This window comes from Scylla paramamosain, chromosome 24 (assembly GCF_035594125.1).
Source record: "Scylla paramamosain isolate STU-SP2022 chromosome 24, ASM3559412v1, whole genome shotgun sequence".
Taxonomy (NCBI): domain Eukaryota; kingdom Metazoa; phylum Arthropoda; class Malacostraca; order Decapoda; family Portunidae; genus Scylla; species Scylla paramamosain.
Genome location: NC_087174.1, coordinates 8,092,501 through 8,115,000, shown reverse-complemented (window position 1 = coordinate 8,115,000; position 22,500 = coordinate 8,092,501). Strand labels below are relative to the sequence as shown.

Sequence of the window (22,500 nt, the reverse complement as noted above, 5' to 3'; positions counted from 1 at the left end):
TTTATTCCTTTCTCCTTCCTTGCCATTTCCTGCATCCCTTCCCTCCTTCACCTCTTCCTCCTCCTTTTCACCACCCTCTTTCTCCCCATTTTCTCCTCCTCCTTTCTCCTCGTTTTATTCCTTTTCTACCCTCTCTGCATTTTTGTTTTTTTCACAGTCTTTCTCTCTCTTTCTCTCCCTTTTCTCTTTCCTTTTCCTTCCTTCCCTTTCATTGCCTCTACGTATTTGTTCTCTTTTTGTTCAGTATCTGCTAGTGTGTGTGTGTGTGTGTGTGTGTGTGTGTGTGTGTGTGTGTGTGTGTGTGTGTTTCTCTGTTTGTGTTTTTTTCTTCCGTTTTTTGTTTTTGTTTTTGTTTTTTTGGTCTGCCTAGTTTTTGGTCTGCTCTCTCTCTCTCTCTCTCTCTCTCTCTCTCTCTCTCTCTCTCTCTCTCTCTCTCTCTCTCTCTCTCTCTCTCTCTCTCTCTCTCTCTCTCTCTCTCTCTCTCTCACACACACACACACACACACACACACACACACACACACACACACACACACACACACACACACACACACACACACACACACACACACACTTCGTCAATATTTTTCTCTTCAACCCAAATTTCTGAGGCGGTCTGGCGTGGGAAAAAGGTGACTTCTGGCCAGCTGGTGGAGTCGGCCAGGTTTTCCCTTCACCCCGCACCAGCTGCCGCGGATGGGAGGCTGCGGGGATCTCGGGGCCACAGCTGGTGACCTCGTGTATGTGTGTGTGTGTGTGTGTGTGTCTGTGTGTGGTGGTTAGTCTTAGGAGCGTCTTCTGAAATGTTTCTCCGCACCTCCACTACATTCAAAAGGCTTTTAGTTAACGTTACACGCGTATTAAATGTCGTTTATGGCTCTAGTAACACATTAAAACGATTTCTACATTACTGAAAAGAGAAACGCTCTTGAGAATCCTACTAATCATCTATGTAACCTTTGAAAATAGTCGTGGGGATAGATCGGAGTGTTTTTGAATGCTTGCCTTAGAAGGGATACGTGAAAGAAGTGTATGTTTGCGTAGTTAATGTATTGGTGTGTATGTTGTATGGTGTTTATTGTACTGATGATAGAGAGGGTGTGACTAGAGGAGGAAAGAAGAAGTAGGAATAAGGGAAGGAAAGTAGAACATATGGAGGGAAGGTAGGAGGAGGAGGAAGAGGAGGAGAAAGCCAGAAAAATTAGAAGCATAACAGGAGGACAGGGAGGAAGAAGAAAAAGAAGAAAGAATAAATGGACTAGTAGGAACTGAAAAATGAGAAGAGTAAATGAAGTAGGAAAAGAAGAAAGAAGAACAGGTGGAGAATTAGGAGGAAGACCAAAAAGAAAGAGTAAAAATAAGAAGAGAATGAGAAACAAGGAGAAAGAAAAAAACAAGAAACAAAAGGGAGCAGAAAAATAATAGTATAAGAAGAAAAATGAGGTAAAAGAAGAAAGAAGAACAGATGAGGAGGAGGAGGAGGAGGAGGAGGAGGAGGAGGAGGATTGTAGAATGTCTTTATCGTGGCCAGTGAGCCTTAGATCTGGCAGTATGTTTTCTCTTCTCTTCTCTTCTCTTCTCTTCTCTTCTCTTTCTTTTTCTCTTTCTTTTTCTTTTCTTGTTTTTTTCTTCTTGGTAGTCTTTCTTCTTTGTTCTCTCTTTTCTCCCATTCACCCTCGTAATTATCAATGTTTTTCTTTTTTCTTCATCTCTTCTTCTTTTTTTTTCTTCTTCTTCTTCTTCTTCTTCTTCTTCTTCTTCTTCTTCTTCTTCTTCTTCTTCTCGCTCGTTTAGTTTGGAAGTCTTCTCCTTTCTCTATGTTCATTTCCTCATTTCTCAAGATGTTTTTTCCTCCTCCTCCTCCTCCTCCTCCTCCTCCTCCTCCTCTTCCGTTATGAATTACCTCCGCCTCTTGGAGTTATTTATTTCGTGTCAGATTTTTTCATTTTTCTTTTTTTTTTCTTTTTTTTTTTACTTGCCTGAATCTGGATCTATAATTTAGAGATTAGTCGATTCATTCTCTCTCTCTCTCTCTCTCTCTCTCTCTCTCTCTCTCTCTCTCTCTCTCTCTCTCTCTCTCTCTCTCTCTCTCTCTCTCTCTCTCTCTCTCTCTCTCTCTCTCTCTCTCTCTCTCTCTCTCTCTCTCTCTCTCTCTCTCTCTCTCTCTCTCTCTCTCTCTCTCTCTCTCTCTCTCTCTCTCTCTCTCTCTCTCTCTCTCTCTCTCTCTCTCTCTCTCTCTCTCTCTCTCTCTCTCTCTCTCTCTCTCTCTCTCTCTCTCTCTCTCTCTCTCTCTCTCTCTCTCTCTCTCTCTCTCTCTCTCTCTCTCTCTCTCTCTCTCTCTCTCTCTCTCTCTCTCTCTCTCTCTCTCTCTCTCTCTCTCTCTCTCTCTCTCTCTCTCTCTCTCTCTCTCTCTCTCTCACAGCATAATTCTGTGTTTATATTTTATGTTTCATGTGTATATTTTTTTTATATCATGAGTTTTTTTTTAATTATATTTGTATTAATTTTACTTCCTGTGTTATGTTGATTACATTTCCTTAGTTCTGGGAAAGTCTTAATGATTTTTTTCTTGTTTTTTTAATTTGTTTAGTTATATTTTTCTTACTGCGCGAAAATGTGTTGGGTATATATTTCATTTTCTTTACCCGTCTTTTCCTTTTCCGAATAATATTACGTTGTTTTAGTGTGTGTGTGTGTGTGTCTGTGTGTGTGTGTGTGTGAGAGTGTGTGTGTGTGTGTGTGTGAACGTCATCGTATAGATCTATTGAATGTGGTGCTTTAGTAATTGATCTTCCATTGTCTTCCTTTGTCTCGTGTTGTGAATCGTGTCAGGACGACAGAAGCGCCTTTCTTCTCCCGATCTGTGCCGATATTGTCCCTTTATGTAATTTTTGTTTTCGTCCTTTTGTCAAATATTTCGTTACTGATCATATGTCACTTTCAAACGAAGCAATCCATAATTTTCAAGTGTACCCTTCGGTTTGGAGGTTTAGTTTTCCTCACCTCTCTTAGATGGCGCTACATGTCCGTTGCTCTCCACAGGTTTGACTTACTAGTCCAGCACGTGGGGGTACTTGCCTCGTCTAATTTACGATAACTTAACTTCGTGTGTACTGTGTAATGCTCTCCTCGGATTTATAAAAGCGTAATTGAAGGCTATCGATTTATTGAGTTGGTGTCACGTGCCTTGTGTTTTGTGGATTACTGATGGCGCTTCCTGGTGATTGCGTTGTTGTGCGAGGCTGTAATTTTTAATGCCTCGGTTTATTGTTGTAGTGGAAGTGGCGATAACGATGTACTAGTAATCGATTGTGGTAGAAGTAGTAGAAGTAGTAGTAGTAGTAGTACTTGTAGTAATAGTAGTAAACATAGCAAGAGAAGCAATGATATAAGAAGGTGGAGAAGGAGGACGAGGAAGAAGAAAATGAGAGCAGGGGGTCGATTGTTACAATGTTGCCTTTCATGTCTAAACTCAATCTCCTCAGCCTCGTGTTTGGCTCCCCCTCACCCCTCTTCTCTCCCCCACAGGCGCCGGGAGCAGCAGTAGCCGGGGTGCCCGCGGGGATGGTGCTGGAAGTCGCGGCCACTGGGGAGGAGGAGGTGGCGACAGTGTAGTGCCAGTGTGTGCGTGTGCTTGCGTGTTACCCATGTGTACCCGTGTGCGTGAGGGCGTGGTGCGCTGACATGCTGCCCTCCAAGAGTTGTGGCGCAGGGACGGCGCTGTGGCTCCCTCCGCGGGTGTCCAGGAGCCACGTGGAGGGCGCCTCGGGGTGTCTGACGGCGTGTCACTGCTCACCCAGACGGAGGAATAAGTCTGTGTCCTCCACGTCGTTCTCCTCGTCCTCGTCTTCCTCCTCCTCCTCGTACAGGGAGGAGGATGGCGGGGAGGGGGAGGAGCCGCCCCCCACGTGGGTGTATCTGACAGTGTGGCTCGCCGGGGTGCTGGTGTACGTGAACGGCCTGACGGGGGACTTCGTGCATGACGACGTGAGTGCCATTAAGACCAACCCGGACGTGCTGGGGACCAACCCGGTGTCGCACGTGTTCTTCAACGACTACTGGGGCAAGCCCATGTCAGATCCGCTCTCGCACAAGTCCTACCGCCCCCTCACCATCCTCTCCTTCAGGTAAGACCCACTCACGCTTAGTCACGGTCAGTAGTCGAGTAAAGTATATCATTTACGTACTTTGTCTTTAAGTTCTCTGATCTATTTAGTTTCAGTTAGTTGGTGGGTTTTGTGAAGAGACTGTGCACCGGAGGAGTGAGAGTAGAGCAAACACAAATTACGTGGGAGGTGAATGCTTAGTTACTGAGCTTGTGACCACCAGTGTATACGGTAATGAGGTGCACAGCAGGTGGGGATGGTCCCATATTCAGCATCGCAAATTGGCACTTCTCGCTTGATCTTTTCCTCATCCACTTGAAGACCTCTCGCCACATCTCTTCTGCCTCCTTCACGCCAGTTATTGGTACTCGCGCCATAGGAGTTCGTGAGGATCTTCCATTGATATCGACCGTCACCCTTTGTACCTCCCTAAACAATGTCCCTAGTGACCGCGTGCCCTCCTCACTGCATCCATCTGGCCAACGCAACCCTCCACAGCCTCTCCGCCTGCTTGTCCGCCCGCCCGCCACCATCTTAGTCTAGTTTCAGCGTCCCGACGAATATGGTAATGCTAGCTGTCTTAGAACTGTCACCCTATTACTGTAGGCAGGGGCTAGGGAGGGAAGACCGGGTGGGAATGTGGATAAATGGATAAATAATTAAGTTAGTCCAGCGAGAAAATGCGAGCTGGTCCTCATTGGTAGATTAAATCCGAATTGAAAATATCATTAATGGGAAAGTGTGAGAATCGGGTACACTCGCACGGTGGCGCTGGTGGTGGTGGTGGTGCTGCTGCTGCTGTGGGGGTGGTGGTGGTGGTGAGGGACGCGTGTTTTTCTTAGTCGACACGTACAAACGGTGAAAAAAGTATCGGTGGACTACATGCACGAATAATTCTAACACAGCGGAACGAAGGATAGTGAAAAGCAGTGGACGACTTAATACACGTCGGTAGCTCTGCAGCAACCCCAGCATGAAGGGCCACGACAGCCCAGCGTGTCGCCTGTAATGTATCCATGGTGACTGGCATGACCATGATACGAAGCTAACCACTTGAAATTCTTGGCAGTCTATGGCATGCTTTAAGATCGAAGTTATGAAACAGTTATGAAACAGTCGCTGAGTGGTTCAAATCTTTCTGAACAAGCCGTAGCCAGGCATGCCAACCCTTCCACAACATCAGCGGTTGCTCAAATGTTTACTGTAGGCATCGGACCCCCTGTGCACCGATACTTTTTACCGTGTGTACCGCAGAGACCCCACACAGCCAAGGTCCGTATTCAGAAACGCTTTGTTCTCCTATCACGACGATTTTCAAAGGTCACAAAATTATTAACCGGATCGTCAGTAGTGTTTCCCCTGTTGATAATGTACAAATCTTGTTCATCTGTCACCAGAACCTTAAAAAAAAAAAAAACCCAGAAAAGCCCGTGTGACTTGCAACTGGAGGCTTTTGAAAGTAATCGACGTGTGGACTGAAGTGTTTCACAGAATATGGTCCCGAATCTACACGCACCACCACCCGCCTTCTCCCCTCCCCCCACCCCCTCTCTTCACTCACAAAGCCTGCCGTCCTGCCAACATCGGATCGCCCACAAATCAAACCTGCGATGACTGGAGGCGAAGCTTTGACGGGAATTTATCACGTGGCTTATTTGACACTCGCACGATGGTTGATGCCGCCCTTGTTGCCGCGTCCTTGTCCGTGAGTCGCCGGCGGTGGGTTGTCTCCGCGCCGTCCGTTGCCTGGAAATTGTGAGCGTGGCAATATCGCGCCTTCAATGGCCAGCCAATCTTGTGTAGCGCATCAAATATTAAAACAGCGCTGGGTTCGGAGGGAGATTAATTCTTTTGACCGTGAAAATCATTTGGTTCGGAACGCATCGCTTCGTCTGCCGCCCGCCTGCCTGCCTGCCTGCCCGCCCGCTGCCTGCCTCACTGCTCACCACCACCACTACTGGCAGTTTCAGATTTCTCACATCGCCATAGGGAAAACATGTTGGTTGAGTGTGTGTGTGTGTGTGTGTGTGTGTGTGTGTGTGTGTGTGTGAATGATCTTCTTCTCCTTCTTCTTCTTCTTCTTCTTCTTCTTCTTCTTCTTCTTCTTCTTCTTCTCCTCACTTCTTTGTCTTCATTATCTTCATCTTCATCATGTCACCTTGATCCCTCTCCTCCTCCTCCTCCTCCTCCTCCTCTTGCTTCTGCGCCATCACCCGCGTCTCACAAGCAGGTAGCAGAAGCGCACACCCTTCACGATTCTGCTCATTAATTCCTTAGGCGACATGTGTCTGGCTTGAGTGCGTGTGTCAATTTGGCGCGATTAGTGAGGCACTCCGTAAATAGACAGGAAGACGCGGCGGGCGGCGGGTCCAGGGGGAGAAGTGTGCAACTGTGTACAGGTAAGCAAGAACAGGGAGAGGGTGGAAAGTTAATTAGACAGGTGCATAGTTTGGTTTAAGGGTTTGTTGTAGTATTTTGCTTTTATTCAAATTAGTTTTTGTTGTTGCTGCTGTTGTTGTTCTTTTTCTTCTTTTCTTCTTCTTGTTCTTGTTCTTCTGGTTCTTCTTTTTCTTCTTCTTTTTCTTTATTATTATTATTATCTTTATTTTATGATTATTATTATTATTATTATTATTATTATTATTATTATTATTATTATTATTATTATTATTATTATCATTTTATGATTATTATTATTGTTATTATTTTATAATTATTATTATTATTATTATTATTATTATTATTATTATTTTATGATTATTATTATTATTGTTATTATTATTATTTTGTGATTATTATTATTACTATTATTATTATTATTATTATTTTTGTTATTGTTATTATTATTATTATTTTATTATTATTATTATTATTATTATTATTATTTATTATTATTATTATTTTATTATTATTATTATTATTATTATTATTATTATTATTATTATTATTATCATTATTATTATTTTATAATTATTATTATTATTTTTATTTATGTTCTCGTTCTTCTCATTTTCTTCTTTTTCTCATTGTTATTATTATTATTATTATTATTATTATTATTATTATTATTATTATTATTATTATTATTGCTGCTACTGCTACTACTACTACTACTACTACTACTACTACTACTACTACTACTACTACTACTACTACTACTACTGCTATTATTATTATTATTGTTGTCATTATTGATGTTGTTACAGATGCCTCTTTTCGATTTATTGGCGTGTGTGTGTGTGTGTGTGTGTGTGTGTGTGTGTGTGTGTGTGTGTGCGTGAATATTTGTTTATTTATTTCAGCCATTTTTTTTTCTTTTTCACCAGTTGGACGCAGTATTATGTTACAAAAAAAAAATGTATATATGCGATAAAAAATCATGCTGGGACTACTGTACTAAAAAGATACAAATTATAAAATCCATATTGTTTTTGCAGCATCATACAAATTATCAGGCGCGTTGCAAATTTTACTTTTTTTTTATCAAACCCAGATTAAGCCAGGAACACACACACACACACACACACACACACACACACACACACACACACACACACACACACACACACACACACACACACACACACACACACACACACACAGTTAAAACCCCTTTATCTCTACTATCTCACTTTACATGACCTAGTTTTAGTTTATCACACAGAAAAATACACAAAATACCAAAAAGCCAAACGGATCTATGTACTGATTCTTGTTCATCCTTTGTATTCCTTCGTGTCCTCAACGCTGGGTTATTTTGGGGACAGTGAAGGTCAGTACGTGTCCTTTCTTGCTCTCCCTCGGTCCGTAAGCCACGCAAGGGTCACAGACACGCATCCCCTCCCCACTAATTGTTTGGTCTCCATAGTTACAAACACGAACAAAACAGGGAATAAACCATAACAGTAAAGTAAAGTGAAGTGGCTTAGTGTGAAGCGGGGAAGCGGCGAGTAACAGAGGGGAGAGACAAGACCGGGGCCGTTAGGTCGTGCGCTGATTGTTTACTTGGGATAATGGCTGTAACCGACACGAGGGGCAGCCCTGAGCCACCTGAAGAAGGGCACGGGATGTCCTGGGAGCAGTGATGTTGTAGCGGCAGGATGGTCATGGCCTGATTGGCAGTCCCGTGTGCCGTGAGTGCCCTGCCGTGGGTTAGATTCCTAGCTGCTTCTTCGTTACGTATTGCTTATTTCTTTCACTGCTACCCATACTATTGCCTTCATTGTCTACAGCATTTCAAACCTTTACTATCATTGTTATTATTCATTCATTATTTCTTTATTTCATGGTTTTATATAAATTTATTGATTTATTTATTAACTAAGAGTAATAGATATTGAGGTGAAAGTATACATGTCAAGATACTTCCTCGTACATTAGTCACCAAGCAGTGCATGAAACATTACTTGCTAAGATATAATGGCACCAGACACCTCCAGCTTACAGCCTCACCACATCACGCAGGCTCCTCACCCCAGCCCTTCACCTTCACTCCCATCCACCATTGCGCCCCAGCCATGCCCTCTCTACTCCCTGTCCCGCTGCCACATCACCTCACTTTCACATTCGGTAAAGTTAACGCTCACTATATTTTGTAACTTCATTTCTTAACCTAGTTTCCTTTTCGTCTGTTCTAGCTGTGTGGTTTTGTCTTTTTATTATTTTTACAGTTTTCATTTGCTTAATTCTAGTTCATCGTACTTCCAATTCGCACGCAGTCACCGTCACGGAAAAAAAATAAAATAAAACCAACAAGGCGTTAAATTCTATGAAAAAAAAAAAGAATAGAAAAGTAAGAGTTTCAGATAGACTAAAGTTAGTTAAATTCGTAGTGTCTTCATGCTTCTCTTTTAAAACAATCCACCTGCAGGAAATGGTGAAGCAGGAAGGCAGAGAAATATACCCACAGCTTTCCCGTGAAAAAAAAAAAAAGAATTGTTGGGTAAAAGAGAAAAATTCCGAAAGTGTTCATGGTTGAATTTTTTAGGAAAACTTTAAGGAAAACAACTTGGAAATATAAGAGTTGACAATAGAGCGATGTGGGTGAAGGAAAGAATGAAAATATATATAACTTTTTGATGAAAAATAGAAAAAAAAAGATATTTAGGATTACCTTAATTAAATGTCAAAGGTCGTCAGAAATTAGTTGGCATTTTTGTTGCAAGATTTTTTTCGGTAAAACGTTTAAAATCCTGGACTGGTATGTAGAGAAAACGAGTGGAGTTCAAAAGCTACTGTACCCTCTGTGAACCACCTCGCTGGCCCATGCACGGAGGCAGAGCAGGGTTGGCTGGACGAGTCTTCCCCAGGTATATAAAATGAAAGCACTGGAGGCTCAAAACAAACACAGTGACGCAACACTACACAAGCCAGGGTCGGTGACGGTGAAGTGGGCGGCGAAATGTCTGTGGTACCAAGCATTCCTTCCTTCACGATGAATCATAGTAGAACATTAGGTATTCTTACTTAGCCGAGGCCTAATCTGGAGGCACAAAAACACAGCTACGCAGCACGATACAAGCCAGAGATAGTAGCGGTGACGGTGAAGTGAGCGGCGACACGAGTCTCCGATACATTACTTCTTTCACGGGGAATCATTATAGCAGAGCCTTATATCCTCCTGCTTTGCTGAGGCATAATGTCAAAAGCACTTTCGCTCTGGTGGCGACGCAGGCGGCACTGGACGTTAGAGCGGAGGGTGAATAGGTTACGAGTGCAGCGCCCCAATCGTGAAGGAACACAAGACAATACGCCAGAGGGTTTGCTGCCAATGGGAAGAAAATGTTGCGGGTGTCTTCAAGATCCTTGTCGCGTGTCAGGCTTGCTTCAGCTGCCTCGGGATGGTTACGGGAGATTTCAGACAAGACCTTTAGATCCTCAGGAGTTCACTTTATTTCATCACGCTGTTCTTACTGTTAAATAAGGGTAAATTGGATACTTACTGTTACGAGGGATTTCAAACAAGAATAAACTTTTACATTCTCAGAAGTCTATTTCATCATGCTTCTCTTACTACAGTATAAGGATAAATACTTAAGTATAAAAGTTAAGGGTTTTGTTCAGTAAATCTTCAGTACGGGTAAATAATACTCGAGAACACTGATGAACGTTGATGTCTCGTACTTAGATCTTTTCGTGAATGGAGATTGGCTCATTATTTGATTCTTATTTGAACTGAGGTATACCAGGACTTTCAGTTTGCCAAGAGATCAAGTATATCAATAAAGGGAAACACCAAATGTATACCATACAGAGAGACCTGTACTGATGCTTATGATTGGTAAAATGACAAAGTTGAGAGTAGTGTGTGTGTGTGTGTGTGTGTGTGTGTGTGTGTGTGTGTGTGTGTGTGTGGTCAATGGAGGAAATAATATCATTGCGAACATAAGCTTATCAACCAACTCTGGAGGGAGGAAGGATTGAGAAAAACAGACGAAAAAAAAAATAAATGGATGTAACTTCATCATACCTAGATTTCAGTGAGAGAGAGAGAGAGAGAGAGAGAGAGAGAGAGAGAGAGAGAGAGAGAGAGAGAGAGAGAGAGAGAGAGAGAGAGAGAGACGTTCTTAGACTGTAATTAGATTCAAGTTAGTTATACAATGATGAATACTGTAAATACTATTATGCAGAGAAGGTTAGAGAAGCTAGCAATATACCTTGAATTACACATGAGTAGAAAATTTACAAAAAGGGAAGAAAAAACGCTATTTTACTCCTCCCGAAAGAAATAATGCATCAAACTGTCAATATTTCAGTTCCCCTGCCCACCGTATCACAGTGTTAGTGAGGCAGGGGTGTGATTACCGGTACATTATTTATGGACAGCGGCACAATTAAGAAGTGAACGTGTGGCGGAAGTATCGTGCCTTCAGCGTGATGTGACCAGGGGTAGATCTTGTCTGGAGAGCAGGCTTAAATGCTCCCTGGTATTAGCGGGACACGAAGGGAAAGGGTCGGGGAGGACAGACGGAGGATCAGCAGTAAGCTCTTCTCGTCCTCTCGCCTCCCTTCTGCCTACACACACACACACACACACACACACACACACACACACACACACACACACACACACACACACACACACTGGAGACCGTAGCGGCAGGTGTCTTACCGCCTAGTTGTTATTATGTTTGTTTATTTGAGGTGCTTATTGTAAATTGTGGCCGCTCTTGTCGTGTGTGTGTGTGTGTGGTGGAAGGAGAGAGAGAGAGAGAGAGAGAGAGAGAGAGAGAGAGAGAGAGAGAGAGAGAGAGAGAGAGAGAGAGAGAGAGAGAGAGAGATCTTAAACTCTTTAAATACTTGCAGTCGGTGAATAAAGGAAGACAAAATTGATCACCTTACATAACCTTTACATGAAAATACGCCTTTTACTTAATATGCAGAGTCTTAAACACTTCCAAGCGCTCCCATTTACCTTATGTTCCTCCCATCTACTCCCACCTCTCTCTCTCTCTCTCTCTCTCTCTCTCTCTCTCTCTCTCTCTCTCTCTCTCTCTCTCTCTCTCTCTCTCTCTCTCGTTTCTCCATCAGTCACTCTCATATTTTCTATTTCTGCCTCTCCCATCAGTCTTGTGTTATTTTTTCTCCTCCCACTCCCACCTACCTTGTGCTGCTCCTGCGTCACTCCCACGTTAGTAATGCCCAGTGTGTTAGTTTGTATAGCACATTTATTATTATTTTACATTTGCTCATGTTCAGGGATTATATATATATTTTGTTTATTACATGATGCAATTATTTTTTTCGTTCTCATTTTATAGAATATTTCTCTCTCTCTCTCTCTCTCTCTCTCTCTCTCTCTCTCTCTCTCTCTCTCTCTCTCTCTCTCTCTCTCTCTCTCTCTCTCTCTCTCTCTCTCTCTCTCTCTCTCTCTCTCTCTCTCTCTCGGCCATAACATTAATCAAAATATAAATAAATGACAAGATGTGAGTGACGTCCCAAAGTAATTAGTTTTGTTAGGAGGATTACTCGCCTATAGAGGGAAGGGGTGGAGCGAGGGGAAGAGAGGGGAAAGAAGGGAAGGGAAATTGGAGGGGAGGGAGGAGGGAGAAGGGAAAGGGAGTCGGAGGAGAGTGGCTATAGGTGGGTCTTTTTTAGTGAAAGGGAATTGTGTGTGTGTGTGTGTGTGTGTGTGTGTGTGTGTGTGTGTGTGTGTGTGTGTGTGTGTGTGTGTGTGTTTCACGAGTTTCCCCTTGTTTGATTAACATTCCTTTTTCTCGTTTTTTTCTTTATTTGTTCTTTTCTACCTCTTGCAAGGATTTAGTGACCTCTCTCTCTCTCTCTCTCTCTCTCTCTCTCTCTCTCTCTCTCTCTCTCTCTCTCTCTCTCTCTCTCTCTCTCTCTCTCTCTCTCTCTCTCTCTCTCTCTCTCTCTCTCTCTCTCTCTCTCTCTCTGTACTACACCAATAGCAACATGTATTTTTACTAACAACACCATAAAATAAAAATAAAAATATAAAAAAATCAGAGGCTATGACAACAACAGCAACAATAACAACAATAACAACTACAACCACCAAACCAAACCAGTGACAGCATCAACAAATAAAACCACCACCACCACCACCACCACCACCACCACCACAACCACCACAACCAGTGACTAAACACAGCATTCCACAACAAAAAAAAGGGTAAAAAAACACTATCCTAACTTTCCTTTCCCTCCCTTCCACTCCTCTCCCTCTCTCCCTCTCCTTCACCCTCTCCCTCTCCCTCTCCCTCTCCCTCTCCCTCTCCTTCTCCCTCTCCCTTTCAACACCTTCCTTTCCCTCGCCGAGACTCAAGGGGCCTCCAATCGTGTCGTAATTCCACCAGGCCCTCCACGCGCCCCCCGAGCAGCCTCAGGGGCGCCGTCCATCCCCCTCCCTTCCACTTAATATTGTCTCACTGGTACCATTGCCCTTCCCTTCTACCTGCCCTCTCTCTCTCTCTCTCTCTCTCTCTCTCTCTCTCTCTCTCTCTCTCTCTCTCTCTCTCTCTCTCTCTCTCTCTCTCTCTCTCTCTCTCTCTCTCTCGCTGCCTTTTTAGAGACTATAGACACGAGGAGAGAGGGAAAAAAAATCCTCTGCTTTATTTTCCTTCACCTCCCTTTTTATTTTTTTTATTCCCTCTTATTGTGTCTTCTTGCTGGTTACACCTTGGTAACTTAATGAGGCTGAGAAAGGGGGAGGAAGAAGAGGAGGAGGAGGAAGATAAATATCCCTCGTAGAGATGAATCTTCTTACCTTTTATCTCTGTTTCTGCCTTAAGAGACCTATGTCGTGTCGCCCCCATCTTGCCCCATCTTGCCCCTGCCTACCGCTAAACATTCCCCTTAGGTCCGTCTGGAACACCTCACCCCTAACTTGCACGTCCCACATCCCTTTTTTTTTTCCTTTTTTTATTATTATTATTATTATTTACTTTGGTGTGAGTGTTTTTGTATGTGTGTAGTGAAGTGGGGGGGAGAGCAGAATGTGTTAGTTTAGAGGTGAAAATTCCATGTTAGCTGGTGATGAAGTGAGATGTATGTGGTTTCTCTCTCTCTCTCTCTCTCTCTCTCTCTCTCTCTCTCTCTCTCTCTCTCTCTCTCTCTCTCTCTCTCTCTCTCTCTCTCTCTCTCTCTCTCTCTCTCTCTCTCAGTTTTATTGTGATGCCTAGTTTTTTTGTTGGATTTTCTTTACAACAAGTGAGAAAAAGCAGCGTGTTATCATAGTGTTTATTTTTTTCCAGATAAATTGCCTCAAATAACGCTTCACGAGACTAATATTAACTCCATAATTATGAAGGATATTAATAGTGGTTAATGTACTCCCGCTCTTTTATTCCGTTATTTGTGTTAACAGCCTCCCGTGAGACCTGTTTAGTTATATTTTTATGGTAATTACAATGCTATGCTAATTATTGTACGTAATGATGTATTTTTGCACCAACACTCACGAGTACTGCTCCTGTATTTGTGCTGGTGTTGTTAGTAGTAATGGTAGTAGTAGTGGTAGTAGTAGTAGTAGTAGTAACAGCGGTGGTGATGGTAGTAGTAGAAGTAGTACGAGTAGAAGTAGTAGTAGTAGTAGAAGTGAGATGATGATGGGTGTTGTTGGGTTGAATGCACCGGTTGAAATGAAAATGTTATGCTAATTGTTATAATGATGTGTATACAGTGTGATGCGACGCTTTAGAGCACTTTGATGCTGTTTGTGCTGTTTTTTTAGTAATAGTAGGAGGAGGAAGAGGAGGAGGAGGGAAGAGAAGTTGTTTGAGTCACATTCAATGGTGAAGATAAAAATACATACACTAAATAAAAAATAAAAAAGAAATATAAGCAATAACGTTCCAGACATGACAGGTGTTACAGGTGCAGAGGCCGCGTGAAGTGTTGTCACTGTCGGTGAGTTTCGTTAAGCATGCACCGTCATGACACCTTGACTTCCTTCACATTTAAGCGGAACTACTGCTGCGATTGTCACTACAGTAAAGCTTTATTTGATTTATTTATAAGACTTCTGTTTATGACGTGTGCATGTCGGTAATGTTTTGAAAATAATATATGTCCTGCTGTGTGACATGGAGCTCATCCTATCCTTCACTTCTAGTGGGAGTTGTTAGCAATATTAAATAAGTACGGATATTTTTCAGAAAAGTTCAAAATTTTCGATGATTTAAAACTCCATTTTGTTTACTAAAACAAACATTTGTGAAAGCGACACAGATACTCGCTTCGTGATGGCGTCATCAATTGTGGTGTTCAGCTGTTGAGTCATGACAAGTTATTACAACATTTTTACTCCTATAATATTCTTATTGTTGTGCAAGTGTTATATTAATTCATAAGTTTTATGAAGCATATTAATAAAGGTAGATATTTGATTGGTTTCTCATGACTTGGTGACTGTAGGTAAGGCTTTGGTTAGATACTGATAATCACATTTCTAAAATTAACCTTACGATATTTAATATATGATATGTTGTACTGTATTGCATTTCACAATATCATATTAAAACTCTTAAAAGAATGCACACGCACAGTTACACACGCACAGCCACGCGCGCGCGCGCGCACACACACACACACACACACACACACACACACACACACACACACACACACACACACACACACACACACACACACACACAGAGAGAGAGAGAGAGAGAGAGAGAGAGAGAGAGAGAGAGAGAGAGAGAGAGAGAGAGAGAGAGAGAGAGAGAGAGAGAGAGAGAGAGAGAGAGAGAGAGAGAGGTACTGAAATCGATCAGTACATCCAGCAGTGCTTGTCTGTGGCGGATCACTGCCAGGATCACCATTGTGCATAACTGACAACTGTGACAACGTATCCCATGACTGTACAATCAATTATACATTCCCCCTCGCAGTCAACAGGTGTCTTATAGTTAGCATTCTTTCATTTCTCCATGCTACAAGATGTTTCCAAAGGTTATATGTTCATTCTTTTCTACAGCAGTTGTAGTAGTAGTAAAAATAGCAAAGCTGCCTGGAAATAGCCTGGAATCAAACTCCTTACAAACACTGGCAAAATATTAATAATAGCACTGAAGCAGAATCCCAGACGCACCAACATGGGCATTAATTTGTTAGTGCCTACAACATATTAACCAGTGCTGAGACTGCGTGGGCGCTGAATAATTTCTAAAGGCCACAGAAAGCCGCGGTGCAGGTATACAAGAGTTATTGGATCTTGCCAGGAGGGTGGGGAGGGAATGAAGTAGTCTCGCTATTATTGGACTTAACTGTTTCATTGCTACATTTAATAAACTCTTTCATTGTTACATGTGATAAACTCTTTCATTGCTACATGTAATAATTTATAACTCTAACAGCACTGTAAACTATTTTATGTTGACAAGCCGCTAAATAAAAGGAACATGGGAGGATGAGAACAAATACCCCTGTGTGTGGCCTGTGTAGTGTTTGCAAGTGGCTGTAGAACACAAACTCGTGATTGAGGAAGCAGGTGTCAGGGTGAAGGAAGAGGGATACATTTTCCATTGTGTAGCCTGTTTACTGTTACAAATGGCTGTGAGATAAAGATGAAAAAAGATGTCAGAGTGGTTTGTGATTAAGGAAGCAGGTGTCAGGTTGTAGCGAAAGCCTTCAAGAGGTATAATGCAAGTATTTGACGTGTGTGCAGTAATTCATACATTAGACACAAAAGAATCGTGTTTTCTTGTCGTGTTTTCTTGTTTTATTGCGCATTAAAGTTTACCTCCAGCTTGTCGCCATGAAATAGAGCGAAGACATTTTCAATCCTTTGTGCTCGAGAAGAGTGAGATGACGAGGCCATTCAGGCAAGCTTGCAGTGTGAGACGACATCAAAACTGCTGAAATCGAGTTTACTTCCCATGGCTTTCCTCACTCAACACTATTTTGAGTAAAGTTTATACGCCGTGTCATCAAACTCTCCACTGCATTCCCCCTGGTAACACCCCTGTAGTACCCTCATAAGAGTCAACAGGTCTGCATGTTTGTCCTTCATTTGTGTTCACATGTGAGGTGGTGAGGCAGCATCTTGTCTGCCACCACGCTCATCACTCGTTCACCTGTTGGCACTAATGACCCCAGAGTACAGGTGTGAGGCAGCAGTGAATTTGTCTCACCAGAGCATCCAGTCTAGAAAATAGGCGTCACTGACAAGTTCCGCTGATGCACCCAACTTGCTTTTCCCGTTGCAATAAAATTATAGATAAAAAAAAATAGTATTAATCATTCAAGAAAAATACTATTAATGCGCAAATAATGTTAATAATATTACGTCGCCCTGCACTCCACACCACCGGCCTCTAAGCTGTGAGCTGCAAATTAATTGGTGGGGGAGGAGGGGTAGGACTGGGTGGGGCAGGAGTGGGAGGTCAGTGGGGTGGGAGATGAGGGGAGGAGGCTGGCCGTTTGTGGGGTAGTAGTAGAGGGGAAAGTGTGGTGAGCTGGTGGAGGAGGGGGTATTGGGGTACAGGGAGGGTGTGGGAGTAGCGGTGGTGAGGGTGTATAGGGATGGTCGGGTGGGGGGAATGGAGGGGAGGGTGAAGGGGGGTTTGGGAGGAGGAATCGGCGCGGGAAGTTGGATTGGGAATTCTGGGAAAAGCAGCAAAGCGACGAATGAGAAGGAAAGTTTTTATTCCTCTCCTTATTTATTTTATTCTGGCAGGACATTGATTATCACATGAATTAATTACGGTATTAATTGCATATCTCTACCCTCGCCTGTCTCTTCATTCACTGGAGAGGCGAGGCCAGGACGGGTCAAGGACGACATAACCGTAGGCCGGGGGGTGGAGCCTTAGTTTATCTGAACGCGGTTGTTTGTGTGTCAGGTGATCTATCATTGCCTATGTCTTATCTGTGAATATAAGGCAGGAATGAGGTGACCCTGGAATAGCGTGTGCTCATTGGTCAGGAGGGGAAGGCAAGCTCCGCCCACTGTCAAGATCCGGATATTGGATTCTGCAAGATGATTGGTTAGTGGCGGGGGGCTCACTTTCCTCGCTGTGACGTCATCATTTCCTCCCTCCTCCCCTCCCTCTCTTCTCCCCTCCCTCCCTCCCGTGCACGAGAAACAAATGACGCTCGTAATATAAACAGAATCACCAAATTGTGTTATGTGGACTGAGTACAAAGTGAAGTGGACGTTTGATGCAATTTTTTAACATTATGCCTTTTTTTCTTTAACTCATGATCATTCTCGTTGTTGTTGTTGATCCTCATGTAATCGAACTGTACACGTTGGAAAACAAACAAAGAAAAAAAAGTAAGAAAATAAAACTATCTGTTCTTCAACGCTTATTGGAATTTGGAGGAGCGTGAAATGAAGGGAAGAGATGCAGAAATAGTAGGAGGAGGAGAAATAGGAGTAACATGAAGGGCAAGAATGGGTGCAAGTGCTTGTGGTGGCGTTTAGTGTCGCTTTGCTGAGAAAGAACAAAACGAAGAAGAAAAATGAATTACTAGAAAATATAAGAGAAATGGCAGAAGCGTCAAAAAAAAAATTGTGCACTCAGGATTTTAAGAAAGGAAAGAAAAATGAAAGGAAGAAAGAGTATACTAAATAATGTGACTGCTAGAGGAGGGAAGAAAGTTTATCAAAAAGTTCTTTCCAGCGCGAACACCGAGCGAGATTTTTCTAACTGAATGACTAAATAGAAATATAACGAAATGAAATAGGAAAGACACGAAACGAAAATGGATACGAATGAAGGAAGATGAAATGGAACCGCGATGCACCGGAATGGACTGGAAACGATCGGAAAACAATATGGGAACGAAATTTATAAGAAGAATTCCGTTTCGGTATTACTCTTTTTGAATTTTTACTTTTATTGTTCACACTCCCGCGTTTGTTTCGTTTTCCGGGGGCTGGGTTTTAAAATATTTCCTGCCGCAAGTGTTGGCCAAAAGTTTCCCTCTCTCTCTTTCTCTCTCTCGCAAAAACAATCCGGTCTCGCCGCGAACGTTCATAAAAAAAAAATGAATAATTGCGAAATTGTTGTAGTTTGTTAGTACGTTGTTACAAAAGAATTAGCCAACCAGTACGTACTACCACCACCACCACCACCACCACCCCACCACCACCACCAGCGCTGCTTTCACACAGGGTGAGGAGGGGGAGGGAGGTCGGGGGAAGTAGGTACCGTCCCTTCCCAACTTGATATATTCAGCAGAGAGGAAAATGGGATTACTCGTCGGGTACCTACACCTCTCCGGCTCTCTGGCTTCACTGAGCTGGCTTTTGTGTGACTTACTTTTTCTTTCTCGCTTTATAGTTTATTTCTTGTTTGCCGCTCAGACTTTTATTCATTTTTCTCCTTTTTTTCTAATATTTTTATTTTCTTTTATTTAGTCTTTCTAGCATTTTTTTTTTTTTTTTTGCTTAAACCTTTATTTCGTTCCTTTTTCATTAATTTCATTTTTTAAGTGTTTCCCTCCAGTTAATTATTAAGTCTTATTTGTTTTTCCTCTTCTTTAATAATTTCTTATGTATGTGTGTGTGTGTGTGTATATATATATATATATATATATATATATATATATATATATATATATATATATATATATATATATATATATATATATATATATATATATATATATATATATATATATGTGTGTGTGTGTGTGTGTGTGTGTGTGTGTGTGTGTGGATCTTTCCATCCAGTTACTTGCTAACACTTATATTTTTTTCTTTTTCTTTTTATTGTTTTTTTTTCAGTTTTCACATTTGTATTCTTTTTTCTCTTTCTGCGTATCAACAATATCCAGTGCATTGTTTTTCTCAAGTATTCTTGTATTTTTTACTTTACAGTATTCACCGTATTTTTTGATGGAATATTCTTTTCTTTTTCTCTCATTTTTCTCTATGATATTCACTGTCATTTTGTAAACCGCCCTTGTCTTTTATTCTCCTTTTCTTATTCAGCAATATTCACATTACTTTTTATCAAGTATTCGTTCAATTTTTCATAAAGTTTTTGTCTCACATTTTCTGCTTATTTCTAATGCAAGATGATAATTATTCATATCGTTAGAATTTTAATTTTAATTTTGTTGGAACTACATGTAGCGACTCGTATTTGAGTTATTCATAATTTTCATAAAATATTTATTTTTGCATTAATATTACATATATCTTTATTTTATTACCTATATTTCCACTTCCTTCCTTAACCCTGTTCTGTGTTCTGCATTAGTTATACGTTTCTTAGTAATATTCTGCAGTGATGGTATAGTGGATGCTTTCTTTATTTCTGTTAAATGTTCTGGTACAAATATTTGTTTCCAAAGCCATCGACGTTTCATTTAACGTTTTCACTGCAATGTGCAACAATTTAGGGCACTAAAACCAATGCATGGAATCTTTATAAGTATTCACAAGAAAGAAGGAAATAAAAAAAAATAATAGATTTTTCAATTTCTAGCCAGCACAATGTTTGGGGCTGGCTGTAAAGCAAGAAACGATGTCTCAGAGTGGTTAGAAACTGAGGAACGATGAGCAAAATAGCAGTGAAAGGAGTGACATATTAACGCATCACATTACTACCACAGTGTTTGCAAGAAAGCTTCATTACCATAATTTGCAACAATGTTCGGCGTCCTTTTATTTAAGAGTCCTCCCATTTTTTAGGACGAGAGAATAATTCATCTTAGTCCCCATTAGCTATTTTGTTTTGAATTTCATACTTTGTCAAATTATGGAAATATATTGATCGATTTTCGTGCCTTACATATTTGACTTTGTTACGATGATTTTAATTTAATATTGTAGTTTTGTTTCTATCTAGACATTATTCTACATCAATAAACAATTTTCTCATTCTTTAGCATCACTGAAAACGTCTTATTTGCTAAGGTAACTTCCTATTGTATTTATTCCTTTACCAAAACACGAAACGAAAAAGCCTCAGTATAAGAAGATTAATATTAAGTAGACGAGTACAATTAGAATCATATCCCTGAGTGGTCCGTGTTGATGTGAACGTACGAGTATATCAGTGAATTGTATTGTAATTAGTTAGCTGAAGAGCTTAATAACATGGGGAAAGCTGCATGAAACCAGTTTGTCTATATGTGGCAGCCCTGACCTACCCTAAGCTATACGTGGCGGCCCTTAAGCTAATCTAACATACAACAGTTGCTAATGAGAGAGAGAGAGAGAGAGAGAGAGAGAGAGAGAGAGAGAGAGAGAGAGAGAGAGAGAGAGAGAGAGAGAGAGAGAGAGAGAGAATGCTGTCAAATCTAACACAGTGACAAATTAAATTACTAAGTCGAAAATTATCTCAACAAAACTAAGATATCGAGTAATTTCAATAAACACGGAAAACCAGATGGAAATAAACTGATAAAAACATTCGGTACAAAATCCAAGTAATAATGGCGTGGAGGTATAAAACAGTAAACATCGTTGAAAGAATCCAGAATTTTTATAACGAACGGAATTAAAAAAAAAAAAAATAGATTTAAAAAAAAAGCCGGAATGAAAGGGAGAAGAGATGTACTTTTGTAATCTGTGTAATGTGTTTGTCCTCCACTACTGCCGGAGTATCGGAAAAGAGAGCCCAGGGAAGGGAAAAATTTTGTGCAGCATGAAAACTTCCGTTGAGCTGAAGACACGGAAAGACAGACACTTTCCGAGAAACTGTGAAGACTAGGAGAGGAAAGATAAAATGAAAAGGATTCTGGAGAGAGAGAGAGAGAGAGAGAGAGAGAGAGAGAGAGAGAGAGAGAGAGAGAGAGCAACAACACGAAAATAGTCTTCATAATGAGACAGGAAAAATAAGCATCATGTAATTGAAAAAAAAAAAACTCTTATCATGGAAGTAAATGTAAAATAATGTTTGTCTTACGAATTAGAACATTTTGCACTACTTGACGTGTGCGTGACTTGGGAACAGCCCAGGACAAGTGGAAGTGGGTGTGTGTGTGCCCAAGATACTGTGAATTTGCTTTTCTTTCCTGTAGATGAAAATTATAAGTGTATTTCTATTCAGATGTTATTTGAGGAGTTATGCGAGGTGATATTTTTTTTTTCTCTAGACTGCAAGCATTTCGTGACTCTCTCTCTCTCTCTCTCTCTCTCTCTCTCTCTCTCTCTCTCTCTCTCTCTCTCTCTCTCTCTCTCTCTCTCTCTCTCTCTCTCTCTCTCTCTCTCTCTCTCTCTCTACACACACACACACACACACACACACACACACAGTAATGCCTTTTTAACGAAGTGCTCCGGTAATTACCCTCTTCCGTCCCTCCGGTTCCGGATTAGCGGGACGACGCGCCCTTAACGACCTGACCCGGCGCCATCTTGATCCTCACCCTCTCACTACTTACTCATCTCCTGCCGTGACTCATCTCCGTGTCTCCCTTTCCTCGCTTGACGATTTTTTTTTCTCTTCCCATGCTGATATTTTTCTCTTTCATCGATTTCTTTATTCATATTTACTCATTGACTCATCCCAGACTCGTTAATCCATCTTATAACTCTCCTTCATTCATTGTTTAACTCTCATATCTCATTCATCTCCCTTGCTGCTCCCTTCCATTAATTTAAACTCATTTATCTTGTATATTCATCAGTTACTCATTTTGACTCATCACAGGTCATCTAATCTTTCACATAACTCATTCCCATTCATTCACTCACCTCCGCAACTCATCCCTCAAATGGCTTCTCCTCCCATCTTATCTCACTCATCTCCAGTTATTGCAACTTCACTTATCTTCCCTCATCACTAACTCATCTTCCATCTCTCCTTCCTCTTTGTCTCCCTCATCACCACCGCCACTCGTAACTCATCACCCATTCATCTCCACGCCGCTTTATCTTCTCCTGGCTTATCCCATCCCACTGCCTTACCTCCACGAAAATTAAATTACGTTTATTATCCTCTCTTTGCATTCCACTCGTCTCTCTGAA

The 22,500-nt window shown here is 41.5% G+C and overlaps 1 protein-coding gene across 1 annotated transcript in view; it reads left to right on the top strand.

The window, feature by feature from the left end:
• Nucleotides 1–22,500, top strand: part of LOC135112517 (protein O-mannosyl-transferase TMTC1-like) — a 205,578-nt gene that overhangs the window by 69,714 nt on the left and 113,364 nt on the right. The window contains exon 2 of the mRNA XM_064026932.1: nucleotides 3,529–4,127. Within this exon, the coding sequence (XP_063883002.1) occupies nucleotides 3,685–4,127 (443 nt within the window). The 5' untranslated portion in view covers nucleotides 3,529–3,684. The remainder of the gene's footprint in view (nucleotides 1–3,528; nucleotides 4,128–22,500) is intronic.